This window comes from Acartia tonsa, unplaced genomic scaffold, assembly GCF_053477335.1.
Source record: "Acartia tonsa isolate MP-2025a unplaced genomic scaffold, ASM5347733v1 sca9, whole genome shotgun sequence".
NCBI classification, from domain to species: domain Eukaryota; kingdom Metazoa; phylum Arthropoda; class Copepoda; order Calanoida; family Acartiidae; genus Acartia; species Acartia tonsa.
The window spans coordinates 28,068-47,454 of NW_027649603.1; the positions used below are offsets into that span (position 1 = coordinate 28,068).

The window sequence follows — 19,387 nt, forward strand, 5'->3', positions numbered from 1 at the left end:
TTTTTTGTCATGCTGCTTTGTTTGGTAAAAAATTTGCATACTCTGCTTTACCTGATGAAATATTGGCATACTCTGCTTTATTTGATGAAATATTATTATACTTTGCCTTACTTAACGAAATATTGGCATACTCTGCCTTTACTCGATGAAAATTAGCATACTCTGCTTTACTTGAGTACATGAAAATTTGGTGCAACATCCAAGTATTTATATTTCCATTCCTTTATTACGATGGGGCAGTTCGGGCCGGGACAAAACCGTAGGTTCGGGTGACATCTGAAAAAATTATTGTAATTTCAATATCTGTAGAATAAATCTATAGAATAACTAGTCAATTTCCTGGATCCCCCTGTTGGGGACCTTTTTTTGTCTGCTAGCAAATTGCTTTCTGCTCTTTTGTAGTGACTGGACTGTGTTAATATTCCCAACGCTATTAGTTAATTTTCAAAGACCAAATTGAAAGTCGGCACAGGGACCTCTTTAACCCCCTTACTTTCTATTGTTTTACTCTAATATTTATAGGGATCTTAAAGGATAAGACAATGAACGATAAATTGATGTACATCCCCAATGATGATAAATAAATAATCCCTTCTGTTGCTAGCCCTTCATATTTAGTAATAAAATCGCATTAAAAAGTTTCATAGGTACCTATGGATATTGTTTTAATATTTGTATACTCATTGTATTAACTACCTAGGTAAGGAGTTATTTAGATCTAAAGGGATAAGACAGTGGCCGATAAATTGATGTGCATCCCCAATGATTGATAAAACACAAAATTACTAATTTTGTAGATAAAAATTAGTGGTTATAACGTTTGGACACTTAACTTAATGTAACAACCAATAAAAATTCAATAAAAGCTTCAAAAGTTATTGAGCCAACGAATAAGAAAATGTTATTATAAAACTTTGGGGACTAGTGTAATAAACAGCCCAACGTCCCTTTAATTCACCTTAAATAAATAATTCAAGGACTAAATCAGGGATCTTAAAGGATAAGACAATGGCCGATAAATTGACGTACATCCACAATGATAATACACAAAATTAACCCTCACCTGACATACTCTAAGAAGGACAGATGTTTATATTTTGTAACGAGGTCTGATTTTCGTATAATGCTTAAAACCTAAAATAAAAAGAAAATTAGTTTTTCAACAATTTTGAAATCTAATAGTTATTTATCATATCATATTATAGACAGTTTTCCACAGATATTATAATAGAAAAATAAAAGATTAAAACCCGTTTTCTTGCCCCTAAGGGCCAAAAACCCGTGCTAACAAAGTTAGTAATAATTTTTTTTATTTTTATTTTTTTTTGTGTGGAAAATTGTCTCTAAAACGATACTATACTTGATTTTTAGAATGGCAAAGAATCCAATCCAGCGATATTTATCGGTTTAAATTTCCTTTTTTCAATAGGTATTATCAGCAAAAAAAGTGAAAACTTAATGAACTTTGGCCAATTTACGCAAAATTCAAATGACATAAACAGACAGACATATAGACAGACAGACAGATAAGCTTACCATGTTCTCATCTATAACATTATCCCAGCCATGTGTCATACAGACAGACATATAGACAGACAGACATAAGACAGACAGACAAACAGACAGACAGACAGACGGACAGACAGACATAAAACTTACCATATCCTCGTCTATAACATTATCACAGCCATGCGTCATACAGACATACAGACAGACATACATACAGACAGACAGACAGACAGACAAACAGACAGACAGACATAAAACTTACCATATCCTCGTCTATAACATTATCACAGCCTTGCGTCATACAGACAGACAGACAGACAGATAGACAGACATACATACATACAGACAGACAGACAAACTTACCATATCCTCGTCTATAACATTATCACAGCCTTGCGTCATACAGACAGACAGACAGACAGACATACATACATACATACATACAGATAGACAGACAGACAGACAGACAGACAGACAGACAGACATAAAACAAACAATATCCTCGTCTATAACATTATCACAGCCTTGCGTCATACAGGCAGACAGACAAAGAGAAAGACAGACAGACAGACATACATACAAACAGACAGACAGACAGACAGACAAACTTACCATATCCTCGTCTATAACATTATCACAGCCTTGCGTCATACAGACAGAAAGACAGACAGACAGACAGACAAACAGATAGACAGACAGACAGACAGACAGACAAACTTACCATATCCTCAGGTATAATATTATCACAGCCTTGCGTCATACAGACAGACAGACAGACATAAAGACAAAGAGACAAACAGACAGACAGACAGACAGACATACATACAGACAGACAGACATAAAACTTACCATATCCTCGTCTATAACATTATCACAGCCTTGCGTCATACAACTCATAGTAGTTGATACGCCCTGAAAAAAAAAACATATTAGTTATTTATCGCATCGTATTATAGACATCTTTCCGCGGATATTAATATGAAGAATTATAAGATAAAAACCAGATAATGATATGCTATCTAAACTGGTGTTAATTTAATGAGTTTTATTTTTTATCCGCAGAAAATTGTCTGTTAAATCCCATGTTATACATGAGTTTTCAGTATGGCTGAGAACCAGTACTAATTAAGCGGATATTCATTGTTTTGAAGGCATACTGGATTTGAAGATATATTTAAAAGACTAGTAGCTCTTCCCCCTAGCTTCAGAGAGATTTGCCCCAAGATTAGGAGCGGTTACCCCTCGTCCCTTCCTATTAATATTTGTTATTTGAGAAGGTTTTTTTTCCACATTTTAGGAACTCGATTGAAAATGAGAGCATCATCGCTTTGGCGGTTAGCGAGATCTTTTGGTACACCAAAACAACATTCCTAATAAATCTTAAATTTAAAACGCAGTAACAAAATTTCCGAAACGTTGCACGTACCTAGAGATCTTATTGGACAAAACAATGGACTATGAATTGATATTAATCCCCAATGATGTTAAACCAAATTACCCCTTCTGTATATTTCCGATTATTAGGTGAAAAAAGTGACTCTGCTAGTTTGAATCACCAAAATTCTAAAAGCTTCTTTATGCAACAAATAAGGGTGCCTTTTTTTAATGTAAAAGTTTGGGTACCAGTATAATTTACAGTCCAATGTCCCCTCCCCCCCTCCCTGATAATATTCTCCACGTACCTGATTAATTTGAATTTCAAAATGCATTTGCCAACAATTAGCACAGAATTTGTGTCCACAGCCCTGAAAATAATTTTATTATTATATGCATATCATGGTTGGCAAAAGTCCGCGGAAAATTGAAAAGTCCAGTTTTAACCGGATAAATCGTGGAAAAAAACAGAATTTGCCAACAATAAGCACAGAATTTGTGTCCACAGCCCTAATACTATATACTATTACTAGCGGCTACACCCCCTAGAGGCATCTAGGGGCACTTGAGGAGTGGTGAGTTGACTACGATAACCCATTTTTTTATTTCATTATTTAAAAATAAAAAAAATTGGGGGGGGGGGGATTTTTTCTAGGGGCGATTTCTCTCGGGAGGTTGGTGGTACCCTCCCCCAAAATAGTTATAAACCTTCGCGGGACCTATGAGAAGCTACCCTGTAAAGGGTAACCTGATCGGTTCCTTCCTTACAAACATACAGACGGACATCCTGTTACTTTATTACCGGATCCTTGACAATAAAAATAAAATCACCAAATTTTTCAAAAAATATTTATACCTTAATCTCGAAGTCAAAAATACTTTTAATTTTTAAGTCTGAACCTAAACCTTAAAGATTGGCTATCATCACGAGAATGTCTTTGTAAGTGTCTATTTTATATAAATTTGGGTAGATTTTTCCATAAATTTATACCCCAGGATCCGGATCTGGATCCTTGACTCAAAAAAATGCGGATCTGGATCCACAACACTGGGTTTTAGTACCTTTGGTGAGGTGAAGTCCATATCAGGAAGATCACAGGCGCACACCTCGCAGTTTAAGATCACAGTTCCGGTTCCGCCGGTCGTGGCGCCCGTGGCCGGCAGCGAGGCGGCCGCCATAGACTGGTGCGATGACGAGTCGGGGGGCGGCAAGTATTTGTCAAAAATGTCAGGTATGTTCCATTTGTGCGCGTGCAACAGCTGCTTGGAACGAGCTGAAAATAAAACATAATATTTTAGTATTTGATGTTAAACATTGTACTCTACCTAGAGAGTGCTTGACTTGACAGTTTAGATACCCTCATAAAATAATTTCTCTATTAAATTACTCTAAATTGATAAATGTTCGTTTGTTTGACCGTCGTCGTGGTATTGGTTAAGCTTCGCTTTTAAAAATGCTGCAGGGGTGTATATTCTGCACAAGATTAATTTTTTCCCCCGAGGCAAAAATTTATTATTTTTTTCCCCCTCCTGGTTTTTCCAGCAATGAAGAGAAAAATGGAAAAAATATACAGAACTCTTATTTTTTCATATTTTCATCCTTGTTTATTCTAAATTTGAAGAGTGGGAAAAAAATGGTTACCGTGGGAAAGACCAAGCTTGACTTTAACAGTTTCGATGCTCTCATTGAATATTTTCTCCACCGAGTCGACGCTCAAACATTCGTACGAGAAATATTCAGGATCCTCGTTATTGTTAAACTGAAAATAAAAGATTTTAAATTCAGGGATCTTAAGGGATAAGACATTGGAAGATGATTTGATGTACATTCCCAAAGATGATGAAACAAAATATTATCCCTTCTGTACATTACAAAAAGTGGTTGAAACTTTATGACACTTAACTGAATGAACTAACCAATCAAAATTCATTAGAAGTCCTCAAAGTTGTGCCTCAAGAATGTTTCTACTTGGACCCGCTTTTTATTTTTACTAATTCTAACTTTATTACATCAACAGCACTATTAAATACTGTTTCTCTCTCTCTCTCTCACCTCACACACACACTCACACACACTAACTAACTATCCTGATCATCCAATTGTATATAGAGGATGTTTTTTCAACTTTGGAGTGCCACAAGGATGTCTAATTGGTCCTGCGTTTTTTTTATACTTATTCTAACTATTTATGGACACAACACTTCAAAATACTGTTTCTCTCTCTCTCTCACACACAAACACACACACAGACACACACACACACCAACACACACTACATGTTATTACCTGTGATAATAATCTATTCTCTTCTTCATTATTGAATGAATAATAGTCATCATAACCATCATTTTCATTCTCAACTTTGGAGTGCCGCAAGGATGTCTACTTGGACCCATAACTTTTATTATACTAATTCTTACTATATATGGATACAAGTACAACACTACTAAATACTGTTTCTACACACACACACACACACACACACACACACACACACACACAAACACACACACAAACACACACACACACACACACACACACTATATGTTATTACCTGTGACAATAATCTGTTCTCTTCTTCATTATTGAATGAATAATAGTCATCATAACCATCATCTTCATTCTCAGAATAACTTTCCTCCTGATCCTCTACATCACTACCAACACTCTCCTCGTCTAGATTAAAACAATTGGTTGAAAAGTTTGGACACAACAAATTTAGGACCAACCAATCAAAATTAAATAAAAGTACCCACTGTTTTTAAGCCAATCATACGTGGATATAAAACTTTGGGTACCAGTGTAATTTAAAGTCCAATGCCCCCTCCCTCTCTGAGAAAATAAGTACAGTCAAGCAGAATGGAAGGAATTAGTTGGCATAACAGACAGACAGACATAATTAGGTGCAAAGTGGATTCTCAATTGAAATTTCAGTAGCCTAGGCATCTTTGGTGAGAAAAACAGATATTTCTTAATACATATAGGGGGGAGTACATACATTCAATTTTGTGTGCTTTTCCCTTAATCTTTTAAACCTTAACCTAAGTAAAACCTTTTTTAATGGAATCATATATTACACCAATTAGCTTTATCTTAAAAACACGGCAAATTAGACAGTTTGGAATCTCGAAACATTTTTTCCCCCCAGAAAATTCTTCCACTAACAACTAACCACTGTTGGTTGGGACATTTAGTGATTTTAAGTCATGTGAAGGAAACGAAGTTGCGGGTTTCGTCATATTTTCACAGTAGTTTTTGAAAGGTTATTTTAGGTTATTATTATTTCTAGAAATAGGAGAAAAGCAACTGTGAAAATATTACAAAACCCGCAACTTCGAATCCCTCAAATGACCCTTGATTTTTAAATATTCTCGTATTCATTCAAATCCGGTGGATGGGAACCAGTTCTCATCCATACGAAAAAACTATGTCTAGCATCGTATTATATCCAGCTTTCTGCGAATATAAAAATGTACAATCAAAAGATTAAAGGTGCCGAAGGCACGGGCTAAAATAACTGGTTTTAATCTTATAATTGTACATTCTATATCCACGGAAAGCTGTTTATAATACAATGCGAGGAATAACTATTCTCGTTCCTTAAGCAAAGTCCTAATTAGTGTGTTATTTATTTTGAAGATAATTGAACAAAATCTTTCTTTAAAGTCATTATTTTTTAGGGATCACAAGGGATAAGACACTGGCCGATAATTTAATGTACATTCCCCAATGATGATACATAAAATTAGCCCTTCTGTACATTACAATTTGGACACTCATCTTAAAGTACCAATCAATTAAATTTCAAATAAAATCCCCAAAGTTGTTAAGCCAACGAATAAAACAACCTTATTATAAAACTTTAGGGACTAGTGTAATAAAGAGCCCAATGTCCCCTCCCTCTCTGAAATTTTCCCCTGTAAAAAGATACTAGCGGCTACGCCCCAAAAGCCTCTAGGTGCACTTAAGGTAGCAGGGGCCGGGGGAAAATCGACCTCATCCCATTTTAAATTTAAGTTCAAAATGAGTAAAAAAAATAGTTTAAAAACTTCCCAGGACCTATAAGAAGCCCCACTGTAAAGGAGAACAATATCGGTTCAGCGGTTAACGAGATCCTTCAGGACAGACAAAAAAAACTCTTACTACTTTATATAATAGGATTGACACAGAAACATTGGCAATGTGAAGCCCCTTAACCAAACAAAAAAAATAATAAGCTAGGTACTTAAAATAAGATTGTAAAAAAAATCTGGGAATAGTCCCATTCGTGGCAACGCCCCTTAATGGGCGATTCGTCGTATTATAATAGGTTATATTGGGTTAAGTGATTGCCCCGCAGGGTTAGAGCCCCCCGCAAGGGCTAGAATTAGGAGAAAAGCTTCTAGGAAAATACGAAGAATCGCCCCTTAAGGGGCGTTCCCACGAAAGGGACTATACCCAAAAAATCTTCTTAATGTACTAGGGTTGGGCCGGATATCCGGCCGGATAGTTACAATATCCGGATATCCGGTGTGGCCGGATATCCGGCCCAACCCTAAAATGTACATACCCTGGTCACTCATTTTCACAGAAAAATTATCTATTCAAAATTTCACAATTAAGTTTTAACTAAAAAACTAGAAAAATCAATTTAAATCACTTTTTCTAAACCATTGTTTTTTGTAATATAAGTATATCTGAAAAAAATAATAAATATTAAACTTATTTTTGATTTACAGAACATTTAATTTGATATGGATGAATTGTAAACAGATTCAAAATTCTTAGGTAGGTAATATATTTTTCAGTATGGCTTCGAAACCGATTAATATCCGCAGGATTAGAACCGCTTCTAAGCCATACTGAAAAATCATGTATAGCATCGTATTACAGACAATATTAAAATTAAAATCATAAAATTAATACCAGTTTTCTTTTTAACTAGGGCCTACAGCTTCTCATGGCTAACAAAACTGGTTTGGATCTTACAATTTATCATTTTAATATTCGCGGAAAACTGATTATAATACCATGCGATAAATAACTATTATATTATTCTCAAAGGAATTCTTAGGATTTTGCAAAATTATAGAGGTAGGTATCTAAACTTGAAAGGGATAGTTCCATAACAAGTTTTTTAGGTACCTAGTCCTAGGTATTTCATTACTTTAGCTACTTGGAATTCAAAATTTTAACAAAGGGATAGTTGTATAGAGTGCATTTAAGAAAACGGATTTCAAACAAAAGTTACAAGAATCTAACATATATATTTTTGTATTACAATAAATAGCAATCAATCAACTTATCAAGCACCTAACAGAACAGTCGTAACAGTGGTAACAGGACAGCCATTTATGTTGCATATTAAGAGATACAAGTTTTCCGGAATTTTAATGTAGGGAGTAGATTTGAAATCTGCATTAAATTTTAAGGATTTTTTTTATAAAATTCGTTTTTTGTAAAATTCTTTATCTAAAAGCGGAAATACATTTTAAGTTAATTAATTTTGACCAATAGGATAGGTGGATTTTAAACTACCTGCGCTTTAATTGGTTGAATGATGTTCGACATCCAATCAGAGCGCAGATTTTTTAAATCCACCAATCACGGATGCCAAAATTAATTAACTTAATTTGTATTTCCGCTTTTAGATAAAGAATTATACAAAAAACGAATTTTATATAAAATCCTTAAAATTTGATGCAGATTTCAAATCTACTCCCTACATTACAATTCCGGAAAACTTATATCTCTTATTGCATATACCCCAAAAAATATGATTATCAAGTTATCAGAAAATTGAAATTCTTTTAAATATATGTCCTATAGATGTAGCTTAAACTATTGAACAGAAAAAAAATATGCAGTTCACTAAATTCAAGTTTAAATGCACCTCGTGCAACTACCCCTTTTATTTTTTTCTAAAGTTCTACAATACAATTGATTTAAATTATTAATTAATTAAGAGCCTGTACTCAAAAAATATTCAAACTGTTCACAAAAATTATCTTGAAATTAATGTTTAGGTTTTATCGCATAAGTCCCGGAAGGCGCAAGAGCTAACAAAACTGGTTTTAATCAAATAATTTTTCATTTTAAAATCCGCGTAAAGCTGTCTATAATACGACATAAATAACTATTCAAATATCAATTCACAATATACATATTTAAAATAAACAGCATTTTTTTTGACTAATTAATCAAGAAAATTAAGAAAATTAATCATTTTTTTACATTATAGTTATAAATGTATATACATAGAAAAATTATTTAGTGTATAATTTTCAGGGATCTTAAGGGATAAGACATTGAACTATAAACTTATTGAAATATCTCTCCAATGATGATAAACAAAATTACCCCATCTCTGTAGATTATTAAAATAATTTAGAGAATTAATATGGGTGCCCAAAGTTCTTTAGCTTACAAATATTAATAAATAACGTTTATAAAACTTTGGGAACCAGTGTAATTTACAGTCCAATGTCCCCTACCTCCCGGATAATTTAAACAATATTTTTCATAAATATCAAAATATAATTTAATTTATTTTTAACATTTTCACTTTAACAAAATAAATCGATTATACATAATAAATAAAATAAAAATATTTAATATTGAAACAGAAATCCCCCATACTACTATTAACAAAATCCCCCTATTATAAACTTTAAACCACCCCCTTTGCATCTACAAAATAACCCCCCTTTTGGTCCCCCACCCCCTCGAGTATTCCTTTAAATTGACAAAGAGAGTAGAATAGAGTAAAACCGGCCAAACCAAACCTAAAATTAAAAGACTCCATCTTTAAAAATATTTATATATTTTTCTTGTGTTATAAACAATTACTAACGACTGCGTCCAAAGCAGAAAAATAGCATTGAACCGTAAATAGACTTCATATAAAGATTATATAGCATAATACCATACAGCTTTATTGTAAAGGATGATAATATCGGTTCAGCAGTTAGCGAGATCCTTCGCTACAGACAAAAAAAAACTTATTACATAATACAATAGGATATAATAGTATTAAGATTTATATTTGTCTGAAGCTCGAAAACTGCTAGTCCGAATAGATTAGACTTTTATGGGAAGCATTAAAATACATTTTCATTTTAGGGAAACTTCACATAGGTTCCGGGATTGTTTAAGGCTATTTATCTATTTAAATATAAGTATAAGGATGGTTTAAGCCTTTTTGACTACCTCACTCTCCTTTATGCTATAGGCTTATCCGCGGTTATTAAAAAAAAAAACTATTTCTAATTGAAGAATGTTATTTAAAAAGAAAAAATAGGAATTCATAATGAAATAAATTTAAAGACTGAACTTTAAAAAGACGACATTTGTTTCATATTAGTTTTAAGATAATATAAACTTATTTGAATAAAAACCTGCAATTGGATGCGCCACTTGCTTCTAGGAGCGATTCTATGGGTAGTAAAAAGTAGACTAATAGCCTAAAACCATCCCAGGACTTGGACTTGTGTGAAGCGTCACTGTAAAGAAGAACCATATCAGTTCAGCGGTTACCGTGATCCTCTGCTCTAGACAAAATCTTAGGATAAGAACCTATAACAATATTCGCGTTATATAGCCTCCAGAGGCTTCAATGTTAAGTTGGTGATTGAGAAAAAATAAGACACATTTATTATAAAGCTTCCCTACAATTCACAAAGTTCACAAACCCATTGGTTGACAGGTTTCCGAGATCTTAAAGTTTAAGAAAATTATGAAAATCTAAAAAAAAATATGTAAAAGAGAACCAAAACGGTTCAGTCGCAAGCGAAATTTTAAGGTACACATGACATAACATACGACCTCCTGTTATTCTTATATATTTAAGGATTGAATATTTTTACCAGTATGGCTTTGAAACCTATTAATATCCTGTGGATAAGAACCGGTTCTCAGCCATGCTGGTAAATCATGTATAGCATCGAATTAGTGACAATTTTCCAGATTTTCTACGAATATTAGAATAAAAATCATAAAATTCGGGGTTAACAAAACTGGTTTTTAAATCTTATAATTTTGTAGTTTAATATCCGCGGAAACTGAATGCTGTCTATAATACGATGCAATAAATAGCCATCACAAAAAGAATTTTTAATTATTTAAAGATGAAATTTTTCCTCTGTGATAGAATTGACCAGCAAAAAAGTTAGAAAATACTCAAAGTTCTTCAGTAAAGATCTCCCCGCTTTAATTGTCTGGTTTCTCCCTAAATTTAGATATTATTAATTGTTCTTATAACTTTTTTGGGACCAACGAATGAGAGAACGTGATTATAAAACTTTAGGTAAAAATATTTTCTAATATCTCCTCCCTTCCCGTTAATTTTTAGGGGTATTTTTTTTCGAGGCGAAAATAGTCTATAGTGGACCTGTAAAAAGTTTTACTGTAAAAGAGAACCATATCGGTCCAGCAGTTAGCAAGATCTAATGGTACAGACAGTCAGACACATGCACATAGACATACATCATGTTACTTTTAAGAAAGACACATCCAAAGTTTAGACGTTCTTGATTTGAATTCTTAAGCTAAAAACAGACAGACATACAAACAGATGGGCAGATAGACAGACAGACACACACACATAGACATACATCCTATTACTTTAATGAAATGGCAAACCCGCAGTTTAGACGTTCTTAGTTTAGATTCATAGACATACATCCTATTACTTTAATAGAAGGAATACCAGGGTGTTTAGACATCAAGTAGCTCTTGGTCCGAATTCTTAAGGTACAGACAGACAGACACACAAACAAACATACATCCTGTTACTTTTAGGAAAGGCAAACCCGCAGTTTAAACGTTCTTAGTCTGAATTCTTAAGCTACAGTCAGACACACATGCACACAATCACAAACAAACGGACAAAAAACCACTAATATAAGACAACAAACCCAAATTGAAGACGACATTTCATTCCCTCCTATTTTCGAACCCATTGTTCCGCTTTGTGCACAACAACACCTGCAGTTTAAACGTCCGGTAGTTCTTGGTCTGAATCTTCTAAAACTTGGTTTGATGAATCTTCTTTCACTTCTATAAAAAACAATTCTTATACCTATATAGTAAAGTAACAGGATGTCTTTATGTTTGTTTGTCCGAATGATCTCGCTAACCAATGAACCGATATGGTTCTTCATCACAGTGAAGCTTCTTATAGGTTCTGAAATGGTTTTTGGCCTTTTTTTTATAAATAAGTCTTAGTTTTGGGTTATTTTTCAGCCTTTCCATATGCCTTTGAATATAGAGACCCTAGATGCTATGAGCGCAACCGCTAGTATTATATAAAGAAATAAGATGTTTTAGTCTGACACCTAAGATCTCAACAACTACTGAATTGATTGGATAGACTTCACATAAATCCTGTATTGACTATTTTATCATCAGATTTAAGTGTTATGGGATGGTTTCAATATTGATAGTTTTGTCACAAAAAAAATCAGTTATCTATCTTAACCGAAAAAATCACCAATTATCCATAGCGTTACTGGCAGACGGACAGACAGACAGACAGTGTAGTATAGAGTAGTTTCACTGATTCTTAGGAATAATAACTTTGTGGACTTTTATTAAATTATGATTGGTTGGTTCCTTAAGTTGAGTGTCCTAACGTTTCAACCACTAATTTAATTACCAGAAGGGGTATTTTTGTGTATCATGATTGGGGTTGTACATACATTTATCGGTCATTGTCTTATCCCTTTAGATCCCTGTTATAGAATTGTTTATTTCCTTGACGATGTTTTTTAGAGAAAATTTTGAACAGCATTTTAGTCTCATCTCTTTCATCTAAAAAATGAAAAGTATTCCAGTATGGCTTCGAAACCGGTTAATATCCGCTGGATTAGAACAGGTTCTCGGCCATACTGAAAATTCATGTATAGCATCGTATGACTATTTTCCAAGAATATTAAAATTAAAATCATTAAATTGAATCCAGTTTTCATGGCCCGGGCCGTTAAAATCAAATAATTTATCATTTTGATATCCGTCGAAAGCTGTCTTTAATACGATGCGTTAAAAGCAAACCTTTTCTATAATTTAATTATGTTCTGTGCGTCTCCGTCCGTACGTCACTCTTTTCGTTAATCTAGGCATGATATACAAGTACTGTAGATTTAAAACTTTGCTTGGTGATTTCTGTAACAAATAGGTTGAAAGCGTAATGACTCTAAATTCGTTACCAAAATGTCCATACTCCATTCAAAACATTTCGACATTTTTATCCATTGGCTATTTCTCTTGATGAACCCTTCCCCAAAACTTTTATAAAGCTCCCCTATAGGAAGCTTTTAAGAAATGAAGACATATAGACAGACAAACAGACAGACATCCTGTTACTTTTATATAAGCACTATTTAATTTTAAAGAATACCTTCTACCACTTGTTTAGAAACATGAACATAATTATAGTTTAGCAGCTACTAGACATATAGGAAGCTTAAAATAAATGAAGACAAAAAGACAGACAAACAGACAGACATCCTGTTACTTTAATTTAAGCACAATTTAATTTTAAAGAATACCTTCTACAACTTGTTTAGGGACATGAACATATTTATAGTTAAGCAGCTCCAAGACCTATAGGAAACTTTAAAGACATGAAGACTAATAGACAGACAGAAAAACAGACAGACATCCTGTTACTTTAATTTAAACACAATTTAATTTTAAAGAATATCTTCTACAACTTGTTTAGGAAAAATGAACATATTTATAGTTAATCAGCTCAAAGACCTATAGGAAACTTTTAAGAAATGAAGACTATTAGACAGACAGACAGAAAAACAGAAAAACAGACAAACAGACAGACAGACAGACAAACAGACAGACAAACAGACAGACAAACATTCTATTACTTTCATATAAGCACTATTGAAAGAATACCTTCTACAACTTGTTTAGGAACATGAACATATTTATAGTTAATCAGCTCCAAGACCTATAGGAAACTTTAAAGACATGAAGACTAATAGACAGACAAACAGACAGACAGACAAACATACAGACAAACAGACAAACAGACAGACAAACAGACAGACAGACAGACAAACAGACAGACATCCTGTTACTTTCATATAAGCACTGTTTAAAGAGAACCTTTCACCACTTGTTTAGGAACATGAACATATATATAATTAATCAGCTCCAAGACCTATAGGAAGCTTTTAAGACATGAAGACTAATAGACGGACAAACAGACAGACATCCTGTTACTTTAATTTAAGCACAATTTAATTTTAAAGAATACCTTCTACAACTTGTTTAGGAACATGTGTGGTAGGCGGCATACGGACAAGCATTTTCTAGAGTATGCGATGCTCCGTGTTTACCAAATAACACCCAGACGCTAATCCCCAGCTTATCACAATTCTAGCCAGCCCATTTTTGGCCATTGTTTGCTCATCAGAAACGGCGGTCAACTTATACACCGCTGATAACGGGAGGGGCGCTGCCCCTCCCCCACTTCATGCCCCCAGCAACCTACCCTTTTCCAGGAGACGTCTACCTTACCCCCTACGGGAGCCTACCACTCTACTGCTCACCTGGATGGGGCTTCCCCCCCATCTCCACCACACCCTTCTCTACCTAACCCATTTGTAATCTGTTTTGTATATAAGCTATTAACTTTGTTGTATGTGTATTCAGTTCAAATATATCTTTTAAACAGTAACTACTTGTAGTACTTTATTGATAGAATCCTTAAGGCTAGGGGCTCTTTTGAATCGAACTCGCGTTGTAGGGTTGAAACGCTTAACCCCTACCACACATGATCATATTAATAGTTAATTAGCTCCAAGACCTATAGGAAACTTTAAAGACATGAAGACCTATAGACAGACAAACAGATAGACATCCTGGTACTTTCATATAAGCACAGTTTAAAGAGAACCTTTCACCACTTGTTAAGGGACATGAACATATTTATAGTTAATCAGCTCCAAGACCTATAGGAAGCTTTTAAGAAATGAAGACTAATAGACAGACAAACAGACAGACACCCTGCTACTTTCATATAAGCACTCTTGAAAGAATACCTTCTACAACTTGTTTAGGGACATGAACATATTTATAGTTAAGCAGCTCCTGTAAAAAGATGATTGTTCAATGTTAGTTAAATTGATATAATATTACTTGGATCTTACAGCAGATTTTTGTAAGTATTATCAAAATAGTTGGCGCTTTCCTAAAAAAGTGCCCTTTGAGCAATAAAACTACCTCCCTTATTTCAAAAATAGATGGGAAGGCCGGGTAGTAACTTTTTCCAAGTACCAAAACTAACCTAACCTAACCTAACCAGACCAAAAAATTCTACCACTCCCCCTTAATTTTCAATTTTGTGGCAAAATAAATTGGGGTTTATGTGCTTAAATAAACTTTTGAGGGAAAAGTATTTATATTGATGAAACACCATTCCTGTATGTCTTCATCGTCTATTTTAGGAGTTTTGGTAGTAGTAGTGTTGTAGTCAGCTTCAATATCATTAGTAGACTCCTTTTCATTTCATATTATATTTCTTTTTAATGAACCAACCATTCAAAACTCATTAATAGTTCCCAAAGTTGTTAAGCCAGAAGTAATTTTTTTATAGAATAATAATCAAGTCAATGTCGCTTTTCTCCTGAGATCTAAGGGGATAAGACAATGACCGATAAATTGATGAACAAAATTAAACCTTCTATAGATGCATGAACAGTTACCATAATGAACCAACAAATAAATACTCATTAAAAGCTCCCAAAGTTATTAAGCCAACGAACAAGAAAACATTATTATAAAACTTTAAGGACTAGTAAAAAAGACAGCCCAATGTCCCCTCACTCCCTGCCTTTAACTCTCAAAATCAAGGAGTCATTACGAGTGTTTTATGAAATATTTATAATCTGAATTCCTGTGAATTTGTAATATTTTGAGTCTCAGTCTCTTCGCCGCCACTTAATATACAATCAGGATCATCTAGTATTAGGTCATCTTCAACATTAACAGCAGAGTCTTTAGTATATAGGGACAGATTCCACTTGAAAATATCCCTTTAAAGGGGTTATTAACATCTTAACATTGATTAATCTATTAAATTAGATACTTAATCAATTTTCAAAATTGACCAAATCTCTATATCCCACTTGAAAATACCCCTTTTTGGGGGTATTAGCATCCTAACCTAACCCAACCTTCACCACCACTTAATATACAGTCAGGATCATCTAGCATTAGATCATCATCAACATTAACAGCAGGGTTTGTAGTTTATAGGGGCAGATCCCACTTGAAAATACCCCTTTAAAGGGGTATTAACATCTTAACATTGATTAATCCATTATATAAGATACTTAATTAAGTATCAAAATTGGCCAAATCCCTATATCCCACTTGAAAATACCCCTTTTTGGGGGTATTAGCATCCTAACCAAAACTAACCTTCACTGCCACTTAATATACAGTCAGGATTATCTAGTAATAGGTCATCTTCAACATAAACAGCAGGGTCTGTAGTATATAGGGGCAGATCCCACTTGAAAATACCCCTTTAAAGGGGGTATTATTATCTTAACATTGATTAATCCATTAGATAAGATACTTAATTAAGTATCAAAATAGGCCAAAATATCTATATCTCACTTAAAAACATATCTTTAAAGGGAATATTAACATCTTAACTTTGATTAATACATTTAATAAGATACTTAATTAGGTATCAAAATTGGCCAAATCCCTATATCCCACTTGAAAATATCCCTTTATAGGAGGGATTAACATCTCAACATTGATTAATCCATCAAATAAGATTCTTAATTAACTATCAAAATTGGCCAAATCCCTATATCCCACTTGAAAATACTCCTTTAAAGGGGGTATTAATATCTTAACATTGATAAATCTATTAGATAAGATACTTAATTAAGTATAAAAATTGGCAAAATTCCTATATCTCACTTGAAAATATCCCTTTTAGGGGTATTAACATATTAACTTTGATTAATACATTTAATAATATACTTAATTAAGTATCAAAAGTGGCAAAATCCCTATATCCCAATTAAAAATATCCCTTTTTAGGAGGGATTCAAATCTTAACATTGATTAATCTATTATATAAGTTAGTATCAAAATTAGCCAAATCCCTATATCCCACTTGAAAATACCCCTTTTTGGGGGTATTAGCATCCTAACCAAAACTAACCTTCACTGCCACTTAATATACAGTCAAAATCATCTAGTATTAGGTCATCTTCAACATTAACAGCAGAGTCTTTAGTATATAGGGGCAGATCCCACATGAAAATACCCCTTTAAAAGGGTATTAACAACATCACATTGATTATTCCATTATATAAAATACTTAATTAAGTATCAAATTTGACCAAATCTCTATATCCCACTTGAAAATACCCCTTTTTGGGGATATTAACATCTTAACTTTGATTAATCCATTAAATAAAATACTTAAGTATCAAAATTGGCCAAATCCCTATTTCCTACTTTGAAATACTCCCTCAAAATAGTTTTAAACATGTACTTCCTGGACCTATGAGAAGCTACATAATATTGTAACAAAAAACCATCTCAGTTCAGTGGTTAGCAATATCTTAAGCTAGAGACAGACAGACAGACACATAGACTGACAGACATCCTTTTAATTTAAAAACTAATTAATGTTGAATTCCTATGTCATCATCGTCATCTAGGGTTATCACATCAGGATCACTTCCACCATTACCTCCTTAAATATACAGCATCTTTAGGATAATAGGCAGGTTCAATACCATTTTGTGAGTTTAATTTTTCCCAATTTCTCATTCAAATTAATTTCTATCAAGTAAGTATTCAAGGCGACATTTGATGTGCAAATTAATTTGTCTAAGCTTACTTTGCTTGATTCATTTCACTAAGAGATCAAAGAAATTGAAAAAAATGTGTTTGAGATATAAACTGAAAACAAAATTGAAGGATATTGTTAGAGCTGACCCACAATCCAAGAAGTATTTTATAAAGGAACATTTCAACAGGGAGAAGAAGGGTGAAGTCATCTGTGATCATATGGTTGTCAACCTAAAGTGCCCTATATCCTCTAGAAAAATGGAAATACCAATAAGAACTCAGACTGCGAGCATGTGCAATAATTTGGGCTAGAGAGTGAGACTCTAGTCAGAGTAGCCACCATAGATAAAATTTTCAACTAGACCACTGCAGCACAATTCAGTGTCCGATTTGTAAAAACTCTGGCTTGATGGTTCAAGATAAAGAGGGGGGGCGAAAGTGACACTTTTTGAAACCAAAACTAAAAGTCAAAGGAACTCAACTAAAAAAAGAGTTACAGGTCTGACATTTTGCATGGCAGTTGCTTTATAGGGGTACAATAGGGAACTGTGAAGAAACGGCGTCGCAACCGCCGAAAACCGCCGAGAAAAGGTAAAAAAAAATTCGGCGGGAAACGGCGGTTTTCGGCGGTTGCGCCGCCGTTTCTTCACAGTTCCATATTTTACCCCTATAAAGCAACTGCCATGCAAAATCTCAGACCTGTAACTCTTTTTTTAGTTGAGTTCCTTTGTTGACTTTTAGTTTTGGTTTCAAAAAGTGTCACTTTCGCCCCCCCTCTTTACAAAAAAATTACTGGACGAGTCCCCCTCTCACCTTGTTAACCTAGATATAAAGGGGGAAATCAGCTACAGACCAGAAATTAAAGATGAACCCATTGAGGTGATTAATATTGAGGATGAGGATGAAGAGGGCAAGGAACACATGATCATGAATGATACCACCTCCCAGTGGCGCAAGTGGGAGCCCCCTCAGTGGTGGCAAAGAAGACCAGGAGGCTAGAAAGACAACTGACAAGTCCCATGGGACCTTCACGAGAAGAAAACAAGGAGACAATATCCTCAAGAAAAATGGAAATACCAATAAGAACTCAGAACTGCAAGCACATGCAATCATTTGGGCTGGTGAGTAAGACTCTAGTCAGAGTAGCCACCATAGATAAAATTTTCAACTAGACCACTGCAGCACAATTCAGTGTCCGATTTGTAAAAAATCTGGCTTGATGGTTCAAGATAAATTTACAAAAAAATTACTGGACGAGTCCCCCTCTCACCTTGTTAACCTAGATATAAAGGGGGAAATCAGCTACAGACCAGAAATTAAAGATGAACCCATTGAGGTGATTAATATTGAGGATGAGGATGAAGAGGGCAAGGAACACATGATCATGAATGAGCTTGTGGTATGGTCAGGCCTCCCAGCGGCGCAAGCGGGAACATCCCACAGGATGGCAAACAGGACCAGGAGGTCAGAAGGAGCAAAACCTTGCAGAAGTACAGGGCAACCTGGAAGCTACGGGGGCTTTTTTTGGCAACAGAGGGGGAAGAAACCAGCCGACTCCTCTCCCTCTCAAAAAACATGGAGGCAAAAGTTCAAGCAAGCAGTATACAAATGTCGTCGTAATATAGTTGCACACATAACATATAAACTTAGGACCATTCACCCCAACCCAGGACCAAGGGATAA

At 34.3% G+C, this 19,387-nt stretch overlaps 2 protein-coding genes across 2 annotated transcripts in view; both read right to left on the bottom strand.

Annotated features, from left to right (window-relative positions):
* The window catches only part of LOC145311630 (putative E3 ubiquitin-protein ligase ariadne-2), a gene marked incomplete at its 3' end in the record, with an annotated part of 28,224 nt that extends 20,662 nt beyond the window's left edge, over nucleotides 1-7,562 (bottom strand). Inside the window, 8 exon segments of the mRNA XM_080150561.1 lie at nucleotides 221-276; nucleotides 1,064-1,134; nucleotides 2,359-2,421; nucleotides 3,192-3,254; nucleotides 3,946-4,157; nucleotides 4,526-4,643; nucleotides 5,439-5,560; nucleotides 7,434-7,562. Coding sequence (XP_080006687.1) covers nucleotides 221-276; nucleotides 1,064-1,134; nucleotides 2,359-2,421; nucleotides 3,192-3,254; nucleotides 3,946-4,157; nucleotides 4,526-4,643; nucleotides 5,439-5,560; nucleotides 7,434-7,446 — 718 coding nt within the window.
* Nucleotides 7,563-11,847: 4,285 nt separating this feature from the next.
* LOC145311631 (uncharacterized) lies at nucleotides 11,848-17,163 on the bottom strand. The gene is made up of 6 exons (XM_080150562.1): nucleotides 17,067-17,163; nucleotides 16,304-16,314; nucleotides 15,300-15,379; nucleotides 13,411-13,457; nucleotides 12,617-12,673; nucleotides 11,848-11,920 (listed from the first exon to the last, which is right to left on the bottom strand). Exons 1-6 carry the CDS (start codon nucleotides 17,161-17,163, stop codon nucleotides 11,856-11,858), a joined length of 357 nt encoding a protein of 118 aa, XP_080006688.1. The 3' UTR covers nucleotides 11,848-11,855.
* Nucleotides 17,164-19,387: the final 2,224 nt, after the last annotated feature.